The 20,357-nt window shown below is 38.5% G+C and overlaps 1 protein-coding gene across 3 annotated transcripts in view; it reads left to right on the forward strand.

The window, feature by feature from the left end:
- The first annotated feature begins 7,235 nt into the window (after positions 1-7,235).
- Positions 7,236-20,357, forward strand: part of SNCG (synuclein gamma) — a 32,892-nt gene continuing 19,770 nt past the window's right edge. The window contains exons 1-3 of one of the 3 annotated variants that reach the window (XM_063963433.1): positions 7,236-7,662; positions 15,455-15,496; positions 17,297-17,424. In XM_063963433.1, coding sequence (XP_063819503.1) covers positions 7,542-7,662; positions 15,455-15,496; positions 17,297-17,424 — 291 coding nt within the window. In that variant the 5' untranslated portion in view covers positions 7,236-7,541. Of the gene's footprint in view, positions 7,663-11,904; positions 11,975-13,065; positions 13,125-15,454; positions 15,497-17,296; positions 17,425-20,357 lie in introns of those variants that run through there. The other 2 variants (XM_063963434.1, XM_063963435.1) reach the window with 2 other exon arrangements.

A 20,357-nucleotide genomic window follows, 5' to 3' on the forward strand; every position in this document is an offset into this window, starting at 1 on the left:
ACACAAAAACAAACAAACAATATAAAAAAAACAACTAAACAAAAAAACAACAACAATGGTAACAGGTGGATATCAAGGCATCAATGGTAATACAAGCAAGAATCAAAAAAGGAAGCCAGAAAGCTACAGTAATGTACCAAGTAAAAGTCATTGATAAAGTGATACATTTAATGCGTCTTGGAAACAGCCTTTAAAGCAGGGGTGGGGATCCTCCGGCCCGCGGGCCGTATACGTCCCGCAAAGCCGTTTGTTCTGGCCCACCTGCTTGTTTGGCAGCGAGACACGCCGCCGCTCAGTCAGGCGGCGGCGTGTCCCAGTTGTTAGGGCAGGGAGGAGAGCACAGCTACTATGTCCGACAGCGGTGGGTAGGATCTCAAAACAGCCGCCGGTTCGTGAGTCAATCAGAGCTCGCTGACCGTCAGCCAATCAGGAGCCGCTGCTGCCGGTCTGAGAGCTCTGATTGGCTCGCGAACCGGAGGCTGGTTTGAATTTCTACATGCCGCCACAGCCAGATATACCCGCGCTCTCCTCCCTGCCTTGACCCGACAGCTGAGACACTCCGCCGCCAGACGGAGCTGCATCAGCGTTGAGCTGTATGGCACTGTGGGTGCATTTGTACATCTGGCACTGTAGGGGCATTTGTATATCTGTCACTGTGGGGGCATTTGTGTATCTGGCACTGTGGGGGCATTTGTATATCTGGCACTGTGTGGGCATTTGTGTATCTGGCACTGTGGGGGCATTTGTGTATCTGGCACTGTGGGGGCATTTGTATATCTGGCACTGTGGGGGCATTTGTGTATCTGGCACTGCATTGGCATATGTGTATCTAGAACTGCACTGGCATAGGTGTATCTGGAACTGCACTGGCATATGTGTATCTGGCACTGCACTATTGGGCGCATATGTGTATCACGTCCCATTTTAATTGGCCACACCCATTTTTTAAAACTCAGTACCTCTAAGAGGCATAACTACTGGGGAGCACGGTAATTTTTGTATGGCCTCCAAAGGATTTTTATAAATATACAAATGTCCCTTGGTAGAAAAAAGGTTCCCTACGCCTGCTTTAAAGAGATAACATAAGTTAAGTTTTCTCCATTTTCTTGATTATTTCAGTTATTTCAGATATTTACTGTGCATATATATCCTTATAAGCAAAAAGCCACACTCCCCCAAAAAAATTGTATTCACATTAGCTGGGGTGCATAAATCCATTGATTAATTCTGTTCTCACAGGGTCCCCATAATAGTCAGATATAGCAAAAGGAAGTACTCACCAGTCTTGTTGTATAGTGAAAAAAGTTTCTTCAAACCTCCCAGCAACATTACAGATAAAGTCGACATTTTGGCCCTAGCATGGATATTTTTCAAGACCAGTTGCACGACAGACAGGTTCACCATCCAATATATATATATATATATATATATATATATATCAAACGTGTAACCGGCACTCACGCTTCATCTACAATCCTGCCGCGGTGCTCATTAATAGCAATCAGTATATAGTCCAAAATACGGCACTCTGCGGACTTGATCAGCAAATTAAATAACAACTCCAACAGCCTTGCTTAGCAACATTTCGGCTTCTTATTAGCCTTTTTCATCATGCTGCTGGAAAAAGGCTAATAAAAATCCGAAACGTTGCTAAGCAAGGCTGTTGGAGCTGTTATTTAATTTGCTGATCAAGTCCGCAGAGTGCCGTATTTTGGACTATATATATATATATATATATATATATATATATATATATACACACACACATGATACATGTTAAGAATTATTTAACTTTTTTGTTGATGTTATTTTATTATGTTTGAAAAAAAAAATAAAGATGTAAATACAGTAGTTTATAACAGAGCCGGATTAACGGCGTGGCGGAAGGGGCGGTCATCCCTTGGCCCCCACACACTGTCCTCACAACTGCAAAAAAACATTGGAGTAGGAGTACAGCATTAACCTGTCTCCTCTCCGTCCTCCTCGGCAGCTGAGACGTTCCATTACAGCTGCGGCCGCCGAGGAGCTTCATTCACTGCACTGTGAAGTCTCGTGAGATTTGACATTATCTCACAAAACTTCACACTGCAGTGAGTGAAGCTCCTCAGCGGCCGCAGTTGTAATGGAACGTCTCAGCTGCCGAGGAAGACGGAGAGGAGACAGGTAAATGCTGTACTCCTACTCCAATGTTTTTTTGCAGTTGTGAGGACAGTGTGTGGGGGCCCCACAAATTTGTTGCCCAGGGGCCCCCACAGACCTTATTCCGGCCCTGGTTTATAATAAAAATATATATATATATTTTTTTATGAAAAGCAATCTCAAATTCTTCCATCAAAGACTTTGGGTGTGGGTAATGGGGTGTGCAACATTGTATTGCCTCTTAGAACATTCTTAGCAACATTGTTTCTGCCTGTTAGAACATTCTTAGCAATTGACATGATGAGGGCAGCTGATTCCATGTGAAATTTTGGGAGTGGAACTTTCTTAAACTTTTGCCTTAGTTCATCTGAAGCGTTATTATATATTTTATAATGATTCCACTACAAATAATACTGGTATAAATTATTGCTATAAACTGTAATTAAATACAGGCTTTCTGTTCTGTTCTTAAAGATTCCAATTATATTGTTTGAATGACTAGGTTTCAAGTGCTTTCAGACAAAGCGCAACTTCTTTACTGTAAGTTATGTTATATTTAAATTCAGAATAAAAGTAAAAGTTAAATGCTAGGTATAAACTAAACCAAATTACCGCTTAAAACAAAAAATGAGAACAGTAGCTTATGCTGGATACTCACTGGGTGGCCTGATTCAAAGATGTATGTGAATGTATTTGTAGCTGCGTTCCTGTGTGCAGCGCATGTGTGATAATAATATACTAATACTGCAGATCCTGGAAATGTATTGAGATTTCCACATGCAGCCTCACAAATATAAGCAATTGCATGCAAATGCTTAGCAATGGTCACCATATTTCACTCCCTGAGTAACCGTATGGTGGCGCAGAATGGGCGAGGAAATTTGCACCATGTTTTGTGTATACCGAATCGTAGTTTTACTCTGTAAATGGTGGCGATATGCCAACGTTTTTGCCACTACTCCCCGTTAACTCCCCCAAACAGTCCATGACTATCAATCACTTTGTGAAACGTACCTTGGAACATGCACAATGCGACTTGGTGCATGCACTGTCAGCCAATAATAGCTTACATCGTTGAATCAGGCCCCCTTTACGCTATAACGGATGATGTTGCAATCCATGATGGATCACAACATCCATGTACTGTATAATGTTTACCCTCAAATGTGCTGCATGTCCAATGGGACGATTCCACGGCCGACACTATGTTGTTAGATGCAGCATGTATTGATACGTCACACCATTGTACAGCGGATCATGTAGTGTGTACGGCAGTGCATTTTATTGTTACATCGCATTGGTATGTCGCTGGGTCACACAGTCAGGTGTGTATCCAGCTATACAAGGATGACTTCCTTTGCTCTATCGATGATTTCAACATTCATAATTTAAAATGTATGTTTGTATGGTGGCACAAATTACTACAGAAGATTAGGGGTATTTACTATGAAGAGGTGCAGCCTCAGAGTCTGTCCAGGTTAGACTTGATTCATACTGTGTTTTTCCTCTGTGAACTACTGGAAGTTGTGCACATTTATGATACAGTGATTAGTCTAGCTTTGTAAATGGGTTAATCCATCATGTGGGAAGGGTGGTCTATATACTTTATAAAATATAATGGTGAATAACACTTCTTTTCTGGTACCGGAGTGATCATTCAATTTGATCCTGCACTGTTAAATCTATTGGCAACTTGTAAATAATATCATGATACAAAATAAGCATTGAAATCTCAGACAAACTATGAATTCAAAGATAATTTTTTCTCAGCCCTACACAGGAGTAACACCCCTCAGAGTATAATATATGTGAATGGCTTTTACATATCTCTACTTTGGTATATTTGCCAAATCAGTGACGTAACCTTCACTGTGCAAGTGATAAAGCTCAACAGATATATGGCTTTTTTTCTGCTAAATCAGTAAGTAATCAATACTGCAGGAACATCTGGAGATGTGAAAGCTTAGAAGATCTGACCTTGAGAAAGTCAATAGCCTCTTACAGATGATGTAAGCTGATGTAATTAACTGGTTCATCTTTCCAACAATATTCATACATGCTTTGGCCTGTTTTGTAAGATATAGGGCTAGATGCATTATCGCTTGGAAAGTGATAAAATGGAGAGTGAAAAAGTGTCAGCCAATCAGCTCATAACTGCAATGTCACAGGCTGTGTTTGAAAGATGTCAGTTAGGAGCTGATTGGCTGGTACTTTATCCCTCTCCATTTTATCACTTTCCAAGTGACAATGCATCTAGCCCATAGTCTGAAGCAAATAAGTCAGTACAAATTCTCTTTTGTGACCAATCGACTCATTTTATAATAAAATCTAAGGGAGACTATTGAACCATAATGTGTATGTGTGAATATAGAACACAGGACATTCTGGAATACCCTAATGCAAAATGTGAGACCCAGTAATAATGTAAAACCAACACTTTTAAATTAAATCAAATATATAAATAAATGACATACGATGTAGTATTTCACTGAATGTACTAATACGTATATTACATATTTATTCATATTTTCTGAGAAAAAGAAACATATGGGAAGCTCATTAAGTGTATACACTTTTTTTTTGGATAAAAAACACATTTGTGTAATGTGTACGTATTCACCCGTATAAATTTATGTCACCATTGATTTGCATCCACTTACTCCTGGAGAGGCAGAAAATTAAGGGTAATATTGTGTCATAAAAGAGGGATTTATCAAAGATTGGCGAGAGATAAAGAGGAGAGAAAGTCCTATCCTATCAGCTTCTAACTGTAATTATACAGTGCTTGAAAAATAACAGGAGCTGACTGGTTGGTACTTTATCTCTCTCCACGTGTTGATAACTCTCTCTCATAGAGACATGCTTTTTAGGAGGCGTACCTCTTGCAGGTACCAGAAAGCTGGTGAAACAACATGCAATGATGATGGTGCCTAGCAACTGCACCATCTAGCCAGAAACAAGCTACTTTTGCAATTCCTCAAAACTCTTCTATGACAATTAATTGTGTACAAATAGGGTAATGGCATTTACTAATACCACCGTTAGTCCACATCTCTACACTATAACATACAGATCAACAATTACATGTATGTACAATTTTTCCTGTATACATAGTTTTCTATATACATTCAGTGACCAAAGTTGTCAATTTATAACTGAACCTCTCACTGAGATATTGTTTATTTGGAAACTTTTTGTATGGTATATCTATGTTAGTGATATACTATACTCATTTATGTTATTATATTGTATTGTATATATAATTGTGATAATCACATTTTGTGAATATTAAAATAATGCAAATGTATTTGTGTAATGTAAACTAAAAGACATACATTACAGTATGTGTCATTTTTTAAAGTTATTCCCATGTACTGTATTTTAGCCCCTCCAAATCTACTACCAGAGACCCCTTCCTAGTTACGTCATTACTGGCACTGGTGGAACCATTTGCTCTTTTCTTTCTATAAATTGGAAGCAAAACTAAGTCATGCTGCCTATGTATTGGTCCTTGAGTGAAGCCAGTATTCAGTGGACACTTTAATATACATGGCAATTTAATCTCCTAATCTATCATGCTGCAGAGAAGGAAGATGGAGGGGGGAGGGAGCAGAATGAAACTACAGTACACTGCATTGCTTGACATTCATTTTCAGTGTTAAAAAAAAAACTAGGAGACTTTGGAAAATTAGAGGATTAGTACAAGGAATAGTTACTGTATGGTACTACATGCTTTTAGTGTCCATTATATAAGACGCTGCCTCATTACCCATGGGAATTCTCAGCTATCTTCATGTAAATATAACATCACTATGCAGCAAACATACATCTGATAAGGCAAGTCCATCCATTATATGCTTTGATGTACAGTTTGGAGTGCAGTAGACAATGTGAGAAATGTATGCAACTATACTGATGAAAACTTATAAAAATATATATATACCTTGACTATAAGAAGTATTGGTAAACATGCAGTGATGCAGCTGTAAGAGCTAGAGAACACACTGATTTTAAAACTTGTAACAAACATCTGCCTGTGTTATTTTAGTTTCATTGGTAAAACTGGCTCCACAGAGAGTTTGCTGACTGTGGGGGTAATTCAGACCTGATCACTAGGCTGCATTTTCTCACAGCCTGCGATCAGGTCCGAACTGCGCATGCGTATGTACTGGAATGCGCAGGCGCATTGTACGACTGCACCGGGCATTGGTGCATAGCGACGGGATGGTGCGATAAAAGCTATCGCACAGGCAATCGTAAGGATATTTACAGGAAGAGGGCATTTGTGGGTGGCAACTGACCATTTTCAGGGAGTACCTGGAAAAATGCAGGCATGTCCAAGTGTAGGAGGGTGTCTGACGTCAGTTCCAGTCCCGGACAGGCTGATGTGATCGCAGCGGCTGAGTAAGTCCTGGGCTGCGCAGAGACTGCACAAAATCAGTTTGTGCAGCTCTGCTAACACATGCATTCGCACACTTGCACAGCTAAAATACCCTCCCCCAGTAATCGGCAACTATCTGATCACAGGGCTGCAAAAATCGCTGCCCAGCGATCAGGTCTTAATTAGGCCCCGTGTTTTACTTCCATTATCCATTTGGTGGATTGCAGACAATATTGAAATGTTTCTTGCATGTGGTTTCAGTATCCTACTTTAGCACTGTCTATGACATACAGTAAGTGGCAGTTGCAATGTCAGGTCAGACTGAAATGCACTTACAGTACAACGCAGCTGCATCACAGACAGGTTGCATAGATGCAGCTGTCTACCTACCTGCACTTAATTATTATTTAGTAACTAGTTTTCCTGCAGTAATGTCTCTTAGTGTCTCATTGGTATATAGAGTATAAAACATTACACTGAAATTCCTTTTTGAAGACATTAATGTTGTCCTTTTTTATACAATCATCAACATAAAAGGTGAAATAAAATCATTTCTGCGTAAGATTTCATGCAGACTGGTCTCCAGGATAGAGCTTATGCTTGTACAGCATCTCTCCCTGCATCTGCAGCAGCTTGTCCTTGAATGAGCGTATCATACTGCAGCACAGCAAATCTCTAGCTCTGGATGTAGCTGGAAATTTTCCAGTGGTCCTTTGCATCTATAGATCTCCCTCCACCCCTCATTCTGCACTCATCCATCCCTTCCTCACCCCCCCCTGCTCCTCCTCTCAAGGCCCCGTCCCCCCCTAACTGTCCCATTCTAGCAGACATCATGAATATTTTAGAGTAGGATACTCGTGGTCATTGGACAGACTGCAGTGCAGCAATTTGATAAGAAGCTAGGGAAAGCTCTGAAAACTACCACACTACTACCACCCTACTGAGGACCAGCAGATCATCTTGTGATATACGCAGGCCATCTAAGGAGTCCCTTAAACTTTACTGCATAGAAAAAGCTAGCATGGATGTCTTTAAGAAAGGTTTCTCAATAGCAAAGGAAGGCGTGGTGGCTGCTGCAGAGAAAACCAAGCAGGGTGTGACAGAGGCTGCAGAAAAGACCAAGGAGGGCGTGATGTATGTAGGTGAGTGAATACAAGTTTGGAAAATGAAAAAAAAAAAAAAAACATACTACATATGCATAGTTAACGTTTCCCACACTGGGGACATTCCCTGTTACCACTTGCTGAAACCTGCCCTGCCCTACCCAACCCATAGTTCATGCTTAGTACTGAATGATACTAGTAGATTTCCACATTTATAATATTCATTTGCATTGACAGTGTAGATGTTCTAAATATTTGGCACAGGGAACAGTTCACTTCGGAATGTGACCTTGAATTTTAATGTTTTCTGTACTTTTAAAACAGACATATTTAATACAGCTACTATGCTACAAACAAAAAGCAGAATACATAGGATGTACAGTAAAGTAATAATATGGTGAAATAATTCTACAATCTTACTATCATTCATTTCTATTCCTTCAATTTAAATTAGAATTGAAAGAATCTATATGTTCACTGCATTCAAGATGTCTTAAAAAAAAAGAATTGAGGCACATTGTATTATACGTTAGTGAAAACTATGGCTCAGATTAGTAATACATTTTGTACATAAAAGCGTCAGACATTTCTAAATAAACTTGATATAACATTGATTAGACAATTGTGTTACTGTAGAGTAGGTGAACAAAGGTTAATGACTGCGCTAGTAACTGTAGTTCACTATTTCTACCCTGCTCATGCTGTGGGGAGATTATTACAGACACTCAGGGAAAATAGATTCTATCTCCAGATCAGTCAGAGAGTCAGCTCATATCACAGTGCACATCTTACTGGAGAAGCCACAAAGTAGTGAGTGGGTCTCAAGAATCAATTAACTTGTGAGCTGTCCAAAGTGCTGATAATCTATTTCAAGGACGTCCAGATTTTTTGAATGTCTATTTTTTTCCACTAATACATCTGCACAAAAGTTATGTTATTGCTTTGACTTGCTATGATAACTGGGGATTCTTAATACAATAAGACAAAAAGAAAAATACAAAGTACAGTAGTTTCTCTTTTTAACTGCTTGGATTAATTGACGATAAGATTATTTTTTAGCATATTCCATAGAATTGCACACGTCAAAAGGCAATGTTTAATCTAACATGTAGAATAATAAATAGCCAACATACACAGATTTGTTTATGCACAATAGAAGGGATACAAAACCAGTGTTCCTTGGAATATATATATATATATATATATATATATATACACACACACGCACAAAAACACACACACACACACACCCATATCTAATTTTAATTTATATAATATATATTATATATATATATATATATATATATTTATATGCACACAAACACACACATCTAATTTTAATTTCTGTTTGATTATTTAAATACAATGTCAAATATCTCTCCCCATTATATTTAGATACTAAAATCCAGACAGACTGCTTACTTCCCATTGGATTTTATTAGAAACAGGATGTTTTAGACTTTTTTTTATGTTGCAGAGTACCTGTAATAAGACAGCTGTATGTGGTATATTGTTACAAAGCCTTGTGACAGCTCTATACAGAGCTAAGGACCTAAGGAGTCAGGACCTAGGCCGGTTTCCATCTGTTGTAGGGAGTGGCAGACAGAAAACAATGACTGATGTGAGTTCAGCTGGGTGTGTCAGTTACACTGCAGTAGCATTATTGTTAGATTTATTTCAACTGCAGGCTTAGAAAACACAAATACAACACCCTCTACTGAGCTCATGAGATCATATTCAGCATAATTTAAAGGACATCAGAAGAGCAATCACACCATCAGGCCAGAGAGCACTGTATGTACTAAGACTATCTTAGTGTCTGGAAAGCAAAGTCAGTGGCTGAAGAAGGGTTACATACAGTAAATACATATAGAGCACAGGACAATTTGTGCTTTGACATGTCCAGTTCTTTCAAGAAGAATGTTCCCATAATAATACCAGACCTCCATTTTAAAAACCCTGTAATGTGACATATACCAAACTATTAAATCTTTAGAATAATAGATAACATAAGAGCATTTTCACTGCTTGCTCATTCTGCCTGCCAATTCTTAAAATGAAAACTTATTGATTTGTATTCCATGTTTTGTGGATATGCAAGTATACTATGCACACCATAATGTATTACGTTACTTTATATCAATTTTAGTATAAACAACTGCTTTGGAAATCCGTCTGCTGATTGGACTGTTGTTAAAATGTAAATTAGTCTAAGGAAACTTTGCTAGTGCAGTAAATATGAGACAATAAGTATATAAAGATCTCTTTTCTAAACTGATATTACATAGGTCAATATCATGGAGGGCTCACATTTATCCTAGTTTGCATTTAATTGATATACACATCTCTTTCACCAGTAGTTATTTGCACCTACTAATGATTATGTCAAAAATAAACATGTAAAACGGGTAAAATGTAATACATTTGCTAACCTAAGTTGCATTGCAAAACATACAAAACACATTTATATTATGAAATAGTGCCAGGAAGCACTCTTCTGCATTATTAGCAGCCCTGCAGATGATAATGGGTCTATCCCTTGTGGCATGACATGGCATTACTAGAGTTAGCTATACAATGGGCCTTTACAGCAATAATAATATCTTAAAGGCCTAGCATATAGGAATATAATAGGATGAACAACTATACTGGATCCAAGAGCAATGTAATGGGAATAATGATATCAGGAAACCTTGAATTATTTACACTTTTTTTTTTAAAGTAAAAAAACAATAGTGGTTAAATGAATCAGCATATCCTTTCTAAGTTATAATGAGGTACCATTATGGGCAATGCCAGCCCTTCAATCACTTTACATTCATTATTAATGTTTATTAGAGACCATATTACAAGTTGTTTTTTCAATATTTAGAAGTTGGTACACATACTAAACTGATTCTCAGCAGTATTCTTAGTGTTCTAAACAGTCTGTTTTAATACAGTATAAGCAGAGGGAGACCACAACAGTTTATAACTGCATAAGACTCCATTAATATTTGTTAAATATATGCTGTATAAATGGCAATAACAAGCCCGGAATATACTGTAAAAAGTAAAGGCCTGGCATAGATTTTAATATAAAATAAACCACTTGGCTTTGGACTCCAGAATTCAGTATAATTGTACACACGTGCTTCTGGCAAAGCATGAGTCAATGGAACCTGTGTTAAAAATATTGTTGGATGTCAAATACTGACGGACTTCCATATAGATCTTAGATATAGTAATACTCTTGATAATGATCATAAAATTGATCTCTAAAAATATTTTGTTCAGTGCTCTACTCAGCTGAATTACTTTTCACTCAAATAAGAATCAATCGACAAACTTTCTGTAAGACGTGATGGAACAAGCTGTCTGTGGTGTGTTGATGTCCATCTACAGAACACAGCACTGCAGAGGTTGGGTGCGGCTACCATGCCCTGCTCCACTCAATTATCCCCACACCTACAGAGAAAACTGATTATTATGGGAAAGTAAAGCAATATAGGGCAGAACCAGTACAGACAGGAACATATACTGTCTGTCTGCCAAATCTAGGAACTGGTTACACCTGTGACACCACCTGCTAATACTTTAGACAGACGTTAAGTAAAATATTATAGATTACCTGTCTGTATACATTAATAAAACATGTAGACAGACCGATGGACAGATAGATCTAGATTATTGATTTCCATTAATTTTGGGCTGCCCTTAAAATGAATAAAAATGCCCTGATTATAAGTATGGACCCTAGATGCGAATGGTGTGCTGCCTAGCATGACTTACTACATGGATTACACTGGAAACAGTGGTGGTCAATACAAAAGGAATATAGCACCATTATCAATGCTCTATCTCTGGTATAGTTTGTTCTAAAAAAAAAATCTAGTGAATGTGTCATATATCTCTGTATGTGCATGCTTTCAGCTCTTTATACAATGCAACTTGCATTTTAGTTATAGTGGCCCTTTTTTCTGCTTGCAGCATTAAACAGCACTTTTTTGCTTTCAGTAAAGAGAGATCACCATGATAGTTCCCTGTCAGGTCGATATGACACACACACACACACACACACACACACACACACACACACACACACACACTTATACTAAAAAGACTAATGGTACAATCTGATGCCTCTGAAAGTGAGGAAGATGCGCCAGACTACGCTCCATTAACCTCCTAGTATTACTCTGCAAATGCAGCAAGAACACAGGTGAGCTGCATGATCAGCAATACAAGAGACAGGAGACAGTTCCATTATGTTTTGTGCCACTTTGTGTATGTATGTACACAACATACATCCCTACTCTTCTGGAATGTATGGTAGACTCCGGAATTTCTGGGAGTTCTCCTCGACTACTTGGTGAGTAGACCCCTTTCCCAATGAAGTGGGCAGGGGCGCCATGCTGATGCAGCACATGCAAATTGTGTAATCACAGTCCTGTGCTGTACATGCTGATAATGGCAGCATTATGCAGTGGGGTGGTGGGTGGGGGTGAATGATGATGCAAATCATGTCAGTGCCCCCTGCACTTGCCGCCTAGACCTCATCCCTGGGATCTCAGGAAGGGGATTAGTGAAAAATAGGCAGGTGTGGTACATATTCTTCACAAATAATTTCCGTTTCCCTGACATATGTATTATTGCTAAGTAGATCAAATACAATGAGTAACCAAGTCAGGGATTTAAGCATGTTCCTAATATATATTATACATGCACTAAATAAATACCAGAAAGGCATAAATATTTTATTTTATTTATTTTTAGCTCCATAATTGCCAGTACTGTGTGACACCAGAGCTAAGGGTGTTTACAACTTCAACTGCACCTGTATCTCACAAATAAAGCAGCAGATGACTTGCTCCTGGATACTGTGTAATCTTTATATTTGTGTATGCCTTGTGTATATTCATACACAATGCTGTACATGACCATGATCTTAACAGAATTCTGTAATACTCTATAAACATTAGTAACATTACACACACGAGTAAAGTTTCCATAGCAGGATCCAATCAGCAGCTGGCTTTTATCTATTTACTAGTCAGTGTAAGCAAATGTTATATTGGTTGCTATGGTTTAAACTCATATTTGGACTATGAGCAGTTTAAGTAAATAATCTTATTCTGATAGTGTAGCTGTATTAAATGTAATCTGTATTATAAATAAAATGTAATTTATTTAGCATGCAGGATAAGAATAGATGCGTAGAAATGCATCCTGCATCTAACTCTCTTAAGCAGCCTTGGGCAGGGCCACCTTAACGTATGGGTAGAATGGGTAGCTGGCCAGGGCCCCACAATTGTAAAGGCCATCCAGCAGGGGCTGGCTGGGCTGGGAGACATCTGCCAGACAGTGATTGGCTGTCAGCATTCTGATTGGTGGATGGCTGGAGTTATCCACCAATCAGAGTGTAGCATTCTCTACCTACCTCCCAGCCTGCACCATTCAGAGTGCTGACAACCATTCACTGTATGGAAGCATGTGGAGATACAGCGTGGGACCACAAGGGGGTAAGTTATTATTTTTTATTTATTCTATGAATGAGTGGGTAGGGGCCCCAGTGCATTGCTTTTCCCAGGGACTACAATGCTGTTAAGACAGCCCTGGCCTTGGACATTATTCAAAGAAGTAACTTAGAGTAATTACCATAATTATAAAGATCAATCAAAACATTGAAAAGGCAACTGATCAAACAGGGATATATTGAGTAAATTAGCTATAAGTTTCAGTTTCTGTGAGATCATATAATTCCCTTCAGAAAATGTGCAGTTAAGAAGCTAATGAGCTGACAAGCACTGCAGCTCAAGTTATAGGGCCTAATTCAGACCTGATCGCAGCAGCAAAATCTTTCTCTAATCGGCAAAACCATGTGCAGTGCAGGTGGGGCAGATGTAACATGTGCAGAGAGAGTTAGATTTGGGTGGGTTGTCTTGTTTCTGTGCAGGGTAAATACTGGATGCTTTATTTTTACACTGCAATTTAGATTTCAGTGTGAACACACCACACCCAAATCAAACTCTCTTTGCACATGTTATATCTGCCCCACCTGCACTGCACATGGTTTTGCACATTAGAGAAAAAGTTTGCTGCTGCGATCAGATCTGAATTAGGCCCAAAGTACGGTATGTGTATTATTGTATTAAAGAGATCTGTTCTGAAAATTATTTATTTTTAAAGGCACCCCCCCACCCATGAGGGTTAGCCCTAACCAGGGGTGTAGCGAGGGTGGCTCCGGTGGAGCGCGAGCTCCGGGTGCCGAAAAATGTAGAGGGTGCGCTGCTAACCACCACTCACATTCCCGCGGGCCACAGTACTGGCAGCCACAGAGTAGGAGGAGAAGCACACTGACTCGGAGACTAGGTAGAGTACAGGGCAGGTCAGAGGTGACAGCAGGAGACACTGACAGCTGGCACATGCCGGAGTTCTGCCCACCCTCTTTATAGTGTTGTGAGGAAGTAATGCTAACCATTACACCGTCCATACTGCCATGCCCCTATATGTTGTTGTAAGCCTTTGGTATGCACTGACCCTAATTTAAACATGGGGGGCACCCAAAGGAAACTTTCGCCCTGAGCTCCACATGGTCTAGAACCTGCCCCATCACCAATTTAGGATTTTGAAATAGTTTATTTTCAAATGTAACATGCCACCACATGTTGGCTAGGCCCCCAATTCTGTACAGGGGAGGGGGGCGCCAAAACATATACCCTTGCTCCGGGCACCATGGCGCCTAGCTACACCTCTGGCCCTAATTACCACCCCTGGAGGGTTAGGGTTAGGGTAGGGGGGGAGATAAAAATACTTAGCCCCTCCAATGTCAAGATCTGCAATGCCGATGTTGGTCATGTGACCACCAGCATCCCGACCAGGGGTATTTCAAACCGAACCCCTTTCATATGATTCAGCTTTAATTAGTAATATTTTAAACACTATAATAAAATAACTTGAATCAGACATATTAGCATATCCATTCTGTTCTCAAGCCTCTGTTCACATACTAAACTCAAGGTATTGATAATAGGTGTGTTTTAAATCAATAATGTTGTGCAATATTAATTTTGTAAGAACCCACCTAGTTCATGCATTAAACCCCAATTACATGGAAAAAAAATCAATAAGTTAGCAATGCTTTTATCTACTGTTTAACTAATTTAAATGTAAATGGATGGTATGTAGTAGTATACCAGGAATGTAAAGCAATAAATATTAATTAGTATATCAAGTTAAGTACTTTAACTGTCTCTTGCTATTAGGGCTATGGGGGTCATTCAGACCTGATTGCACGCTAGGATTTTTTGCTGCGCTGCGATCAGGTCAGAACTGTGCATGCATATGCACCGCAATGCGCAGGAGCGTCGTACGGGTACAAAGCAGATCGTTGCTGGGTGATGGATTGTACAAAGAATCCATTCGCACAGCCGATTGCAAGGTGATTGACAGGAAGAAGGCGCTTGTGGGTGTCAACTGACCATTTTCTGAGAGTGGTAGGAAAAATGCAGGCGTGTCCAAGCGTTTGCAGGGCGGGTTACTGATGTCAATTCTGGGCCAGAACAGGCTGAAGCGATCGCAGCAGCTGAGTATGTTCTGAGCTACTCAGAAACTGCACAAAACTTTTTTGTAGGGCTCGGCTACACATGTGATCGCACACTTGCAAAGCTAAAATACACTCCCCTATAGGCGGCGACTATCTGATCACAGCGCTGCAAAAAATAGCTAGCGAGCGATCAGGACTGAATGACCCCCAATATCTCCAATTAAATGTAAACTAAAATATTTTGGACACTAGAACATCAAGACTTGCATGACTGTGTTGACATATTCTGTCCATTTCTTTTTGTAGGTACCAAAACTAAGGAGGGTGTGGTTCACAGTGTCAGCACAGGTAAGTTGGACAAATCACCTTGCCTTTTACAGCACAAACCACAGGTGTGGCTGATCTGAGACTAAAACGCTTATCAAAGTGTTGTAGGACAAATTAAGTGCAATGTTACAAATTAAGGGGGTAATTCCAAGTTGATCGCAGCAGGAAATTTTTTAGCAGTTGGGCAAAACCATGTGCACTGCAGGGGAGGCAGATATAACATGTGCAGAGAGAGTTAGATTTGGGTGTGGTGCGTTCAATCTGCAATCTAATTTGCAGTGTAAAAATAAAGCAGCCAGTATTTATCCTGCACAGAAATAAAATAATCCACCCAAATCTAACTCTTTCTGCACATGTTATATCTGCCCCCCCCCCCTGCACTGCACATGGTTTTGCCCAACTGCTAAAAAATTTCCTGCTGCGATCAACTTGGAATTACCCCCTAGGGGCTAGATGCATCATCACTTGGAAAGTGATAAAATGGAGAGTGATAAAGTACCAGCCAATCAGGTCTTAACTGCCATGTCACAGGCTGTGTTTGAAAAATAGCAGTTAGGAGCTGATTGGCTGATACTTTTTCACTCTCCATTTTATCACTTTCCAAGCAATGATGCATCTGGCCATTAAACTTTTATTTGAGAGGGACCTCGGTGCTAATTCTGCATTATGTATCTATAATATACAGATGGGCCTCTCAGCACTACTGTAATTATGCATTATGTGTTTATAATATACAGCTGTGCTGTGCAAATATAGTTTTGCAGCAAGACAGCTTGATTGAATTTTACCAGCTTGATAATAAAAGCCTTAGATGAATATGTCCTTTCATTTTGTATGCACTGATTTAATATCTCCTTTCCCAAATTTACTTTCAGTGTCCCAATGATCTTAACCACTGGATAATATTTATTCCAAAAACTACACAAAACAAACTGTCACTTTTTTTTTTATTTGATTGAATTAGATTAAGAACATTTATTTAAAACATATCCAATCCGATTTAATTTAAAAAAATAGTTTTTATAAACATTGGTACTAACATCGATGGTCGATATATCTGACCATCGATGATCGATCTATCTGACCATCGATGATCGAAACATCGCAACTTTTCCTGACTGCTGCTCCTCTGCAGTCACTGGGTGGCCACACAGAATGTGATGGGCTACTTTTTTACATTTCCCCAGTGATGGCTAATGTCTGCAGCCACAGTGTGGGGGGTGCTGCTGGGCTCTTCAATCAACAGTGATGGGTAGCATGGCAGGCACTGGTGGAGGGAATCAGGAAGTAGAGGGATCCTGAGGTCCCTCTGATAATGGCAGCTGCTGGAAGATTATCCTCCGGCAGCGGCCTAGTGGGCATTTCTGACTGGTTGCATCTGATGTGACCACGCCAGGCAACTGGCAACACTAAACTCCATTTCTGAAAATTGCTTTGTTGATTTTTTTATGACGTCGCCCATTAGCCCTAATAAAGCACACTGTAGTAAAAAAAAGCATTAATGGCTTTTATGAAGCCTGCTAAATGGACTACCATTATATATATACATGAATGTATATATTTTAGTATGTAAAATTATTGCATTGCAGCTGAAAAAAATTGAATCATCATACCACGATTTACGTATTATAAATGTCATGTCACTATTTCTACCTCCTTACTATGCTATTTAAAGAATATGTTGTTGTAGACGACATCCATGCAGCAGTGAGGGAAATCTCTGATAGTCACAACATCATTTTCAAAGGAAAAAAACCTGCTGTGTTGAAAGGAAGTCGTTGTTAAATATTTACCTGACATTTCTTTTGTTGTAATTTTTAGTGGCTGAGAAAACCAAAGAGCAGGCCAACGTGGTGGGAGGAGCAGTGGTGACAGGAGTAAACCAAGTGGCTACAAAGACTGTAGAAGGAGCAGAAAATGTGGTAGCTTCCACCGGTGTTGTAAAAAAGGTTATTCACTTCCACAACAAATATATTTATACCCTGTATATCGGTCATCATTATAAAAATAACACATGACTATGGGGCATATGTACTAAGCTTGGAGAGTGACACTTGGAGAGAGGTAATGTACCAACCAAGCAACTCCTGTCATTTTTCAAATGCAGCCTATAACATGGCAGTTAGGAGCTGATTGGCTGGCCCTTTTTCTATATTCACTTTAGCTCTCTCCAAGGATTAGTACATCTCCCCCTATGGTAAGCTAAGTGCATGCTTACTGTATAAACTATATATTGCGGAACACATACTATATGCTTACCTTCTGAACTATCTATTCTTCACTATACTACTACCCTGGCAGCAGTGGTACATAGACACAAATTCCACTATAACTCTTTAGTTCAATTTTTTGGTCCACACATTGCCGCTTTTACTTATCCATCACCAGACAGATCCAAGGTCCCAACTATGTACTGGAATAAGTGGAAGACATATGTGTATTCCATCACAAGTTACAATGAGCAGTATCTTTGTGCTTTTAGTTATACTCAAAAACATTGAATAACATTTAATAGACCTGGGGTGGTTATGTAAAGTTTTTACAAATATATTCCTGGCAGTCACACTTTTCTGCTTTTAAGTGGGTGGTCTGTACTAAAAAAAGATCAATAATATTCTAAATCAGCCTGACATATGAGGATAGGTGGAAAATTCTATTATTATTATTATTATTATTATTATTATTACTACTACTACTACTACTACTACTACTACTAGTAGTAGTAGTAGTAGTAGTACCTACTTTCAGTTGTATAAAACTGAACATACCTTCCATTCTAAAAAAATAGAACATATACAAACATCAATAATCTCTTTCCTGCTCTTGCAAATGACTGGCAATTCGTGAGAGCAAGAACATTTAAACAGAGAAGATCCCCAGTTTTGCCACTAGAGAGCAGTGTTGCAGTATATCATATGGTGGCATTTATTGCTATGCTACAGAACACAATTTGTTCATGTGTTCTTAATCACTTTAAATATATAACACTCTTCACCTCTCTAAGTGTAATAGACAGTCAACGAATAATGTAAACAATAAAATGTATATAGAGCCTTCAATTACATGACATCAGACTACAAGATTGTTACTTTTTCCCCATAAAATTAAATTTCAAAAAGCCATTCATAAACTTAGTTACAATGCATCTTTTTTCCTAAAAATGAAAGTCTGCAATTATTATTATTATTATTATTATTATTATTATTATTTTGCCAGACTTCTTTAAACTGAAACAGCTTAAGGTTAAGCAGTAGTCTCTCTTAATACAGTTACACTAGATCAATAATGCATTCATTCAAAAACTCATTCCAAGGGGTGCATACGGCCACAAGATAGATATACAGTAAGGATGTTGGGACAGGAACACTACAGTTGTACAGGGAAAGGATGGAGGAGATATATGTTCCTTCAGAGGTGATGGGGGAAATGTGTTATCATAGATGAGGGTGTTACAAGGAAGGTGTTCAAAGAAAATTTTTCATTTTGTTGTGGCTCTTCTAACGGCTAAAGTACACCAATGTTGCCGACAGGCCAAAAAATGTTGTACACCCCTTATATAAACAATAGTTTTTTTAATACAGTATGTATGTTCTCTCACTGGTCTCCTGGCATAGAAAAAAAACGTCAAATGGAGATTATTCTATGAATATTGTTTTATAAGTTACTTTAGGAGTAAAAATGTGTACAACGTCAACATTATGATAAAATGTAATAAGTAATAATACATTAATAATGAATACTAATGAGCCTAGATGGTTGTGTCACAGATTGCTCAATTTTAGAAGAATACAGTTTGGTTACAAAGATTTTTTTAAAAATGTCAAAAACAATGCTACATAATAAAGGGGGGGGGGGTCCATAAATTAAAGTGTTGATTGAGCTTTCTATTTTTCATAGAGTAACTAGTACATGGTTTTCAGTGCAAACATTATATTTTATTATAACTAATTAGGAAATTATGTTTTGAATAGAAATCAATTTACATTTAGTGTATACTTTAAAAATATAAATTTTCATTGCAAATAATACATATTTGTAGGCAAGTGATTGTGACATTTTTCATTTTCAAGAATTTGACATCCATAAGAGATTGTTTTCTCTATTGAAATAAATAAAATTTAAGTAAAAGACCCCCACCATTGCTCACTTTTACAGCATGTGCTATGATTTATATTCTTTTTGTCCTTTAAAATATTTTTTTTTATCAAATTGTTTTTCTTTTTAAGAGATAATCCCCTAAAACAAATAAATAGTCATCTGTGCCACTATAAAGCGCAAATACAGCACTGGACACAAGACTGCTCTGATAGGCAAAATATTGATATTGTCCAAACAGTGCATTGAATTAGGAAAGAATAAGTTGTTGGGGTAACAAAAATAAATATTATTTGAGGAAAAGCAAACATGCAATTCAACATAGCCTATTTTAGTTTTCCTGGGTGGAAACAAGTGCACAATGCATTCACGATATAAGATCATAAACTAGGTCATGATGACATCCTACAGGAAAACTCCCTATTCCTAATGAGCTGGTTGTGGGAACTTGAGGTTTCAGTTAAACAAGTCTGTGCTGGAAAAACAGGTGAAGGAGAGAAACTCTGCTGTGAATCTGGATGTGCAGCATTATGTTAAAATGGGTGGGTTAGAATTAAGTATGAATAAGCAACATTTAAAGTCAGCCAGTACTAATTAGTGTACATATTGTGGGGGATTATGGAAATGTGTGCTTTGCTTATCACACTAGATCAATTCCCCATTCCGAAACTATCATAGTTGCAAGGCAAGGCCAAGTGTCTGTGCAGAAAGTTACGCATTATGATTATTTTACAATTGCTGTAAACTGTGTATAGCTAATGTGGAGGATTTGTTACAGGAGGCCGGT

Source organism: Pseudophryne corroboree, chromosome 3 (assembly GCF_028390025.1).
Source record: "Pseudophryne corroboree isolate aPseCor3 chromosome 3, aPseCor3.hap2, whole genome shotgun sequence".
In the NCBI taxonomy this organism is placed as follows: Eukaryota; Metazoa; Chordata; class Amphibia; order Anura; family Myobatrachidae; genus Pseudophryne; species Pseudophryne corroboree.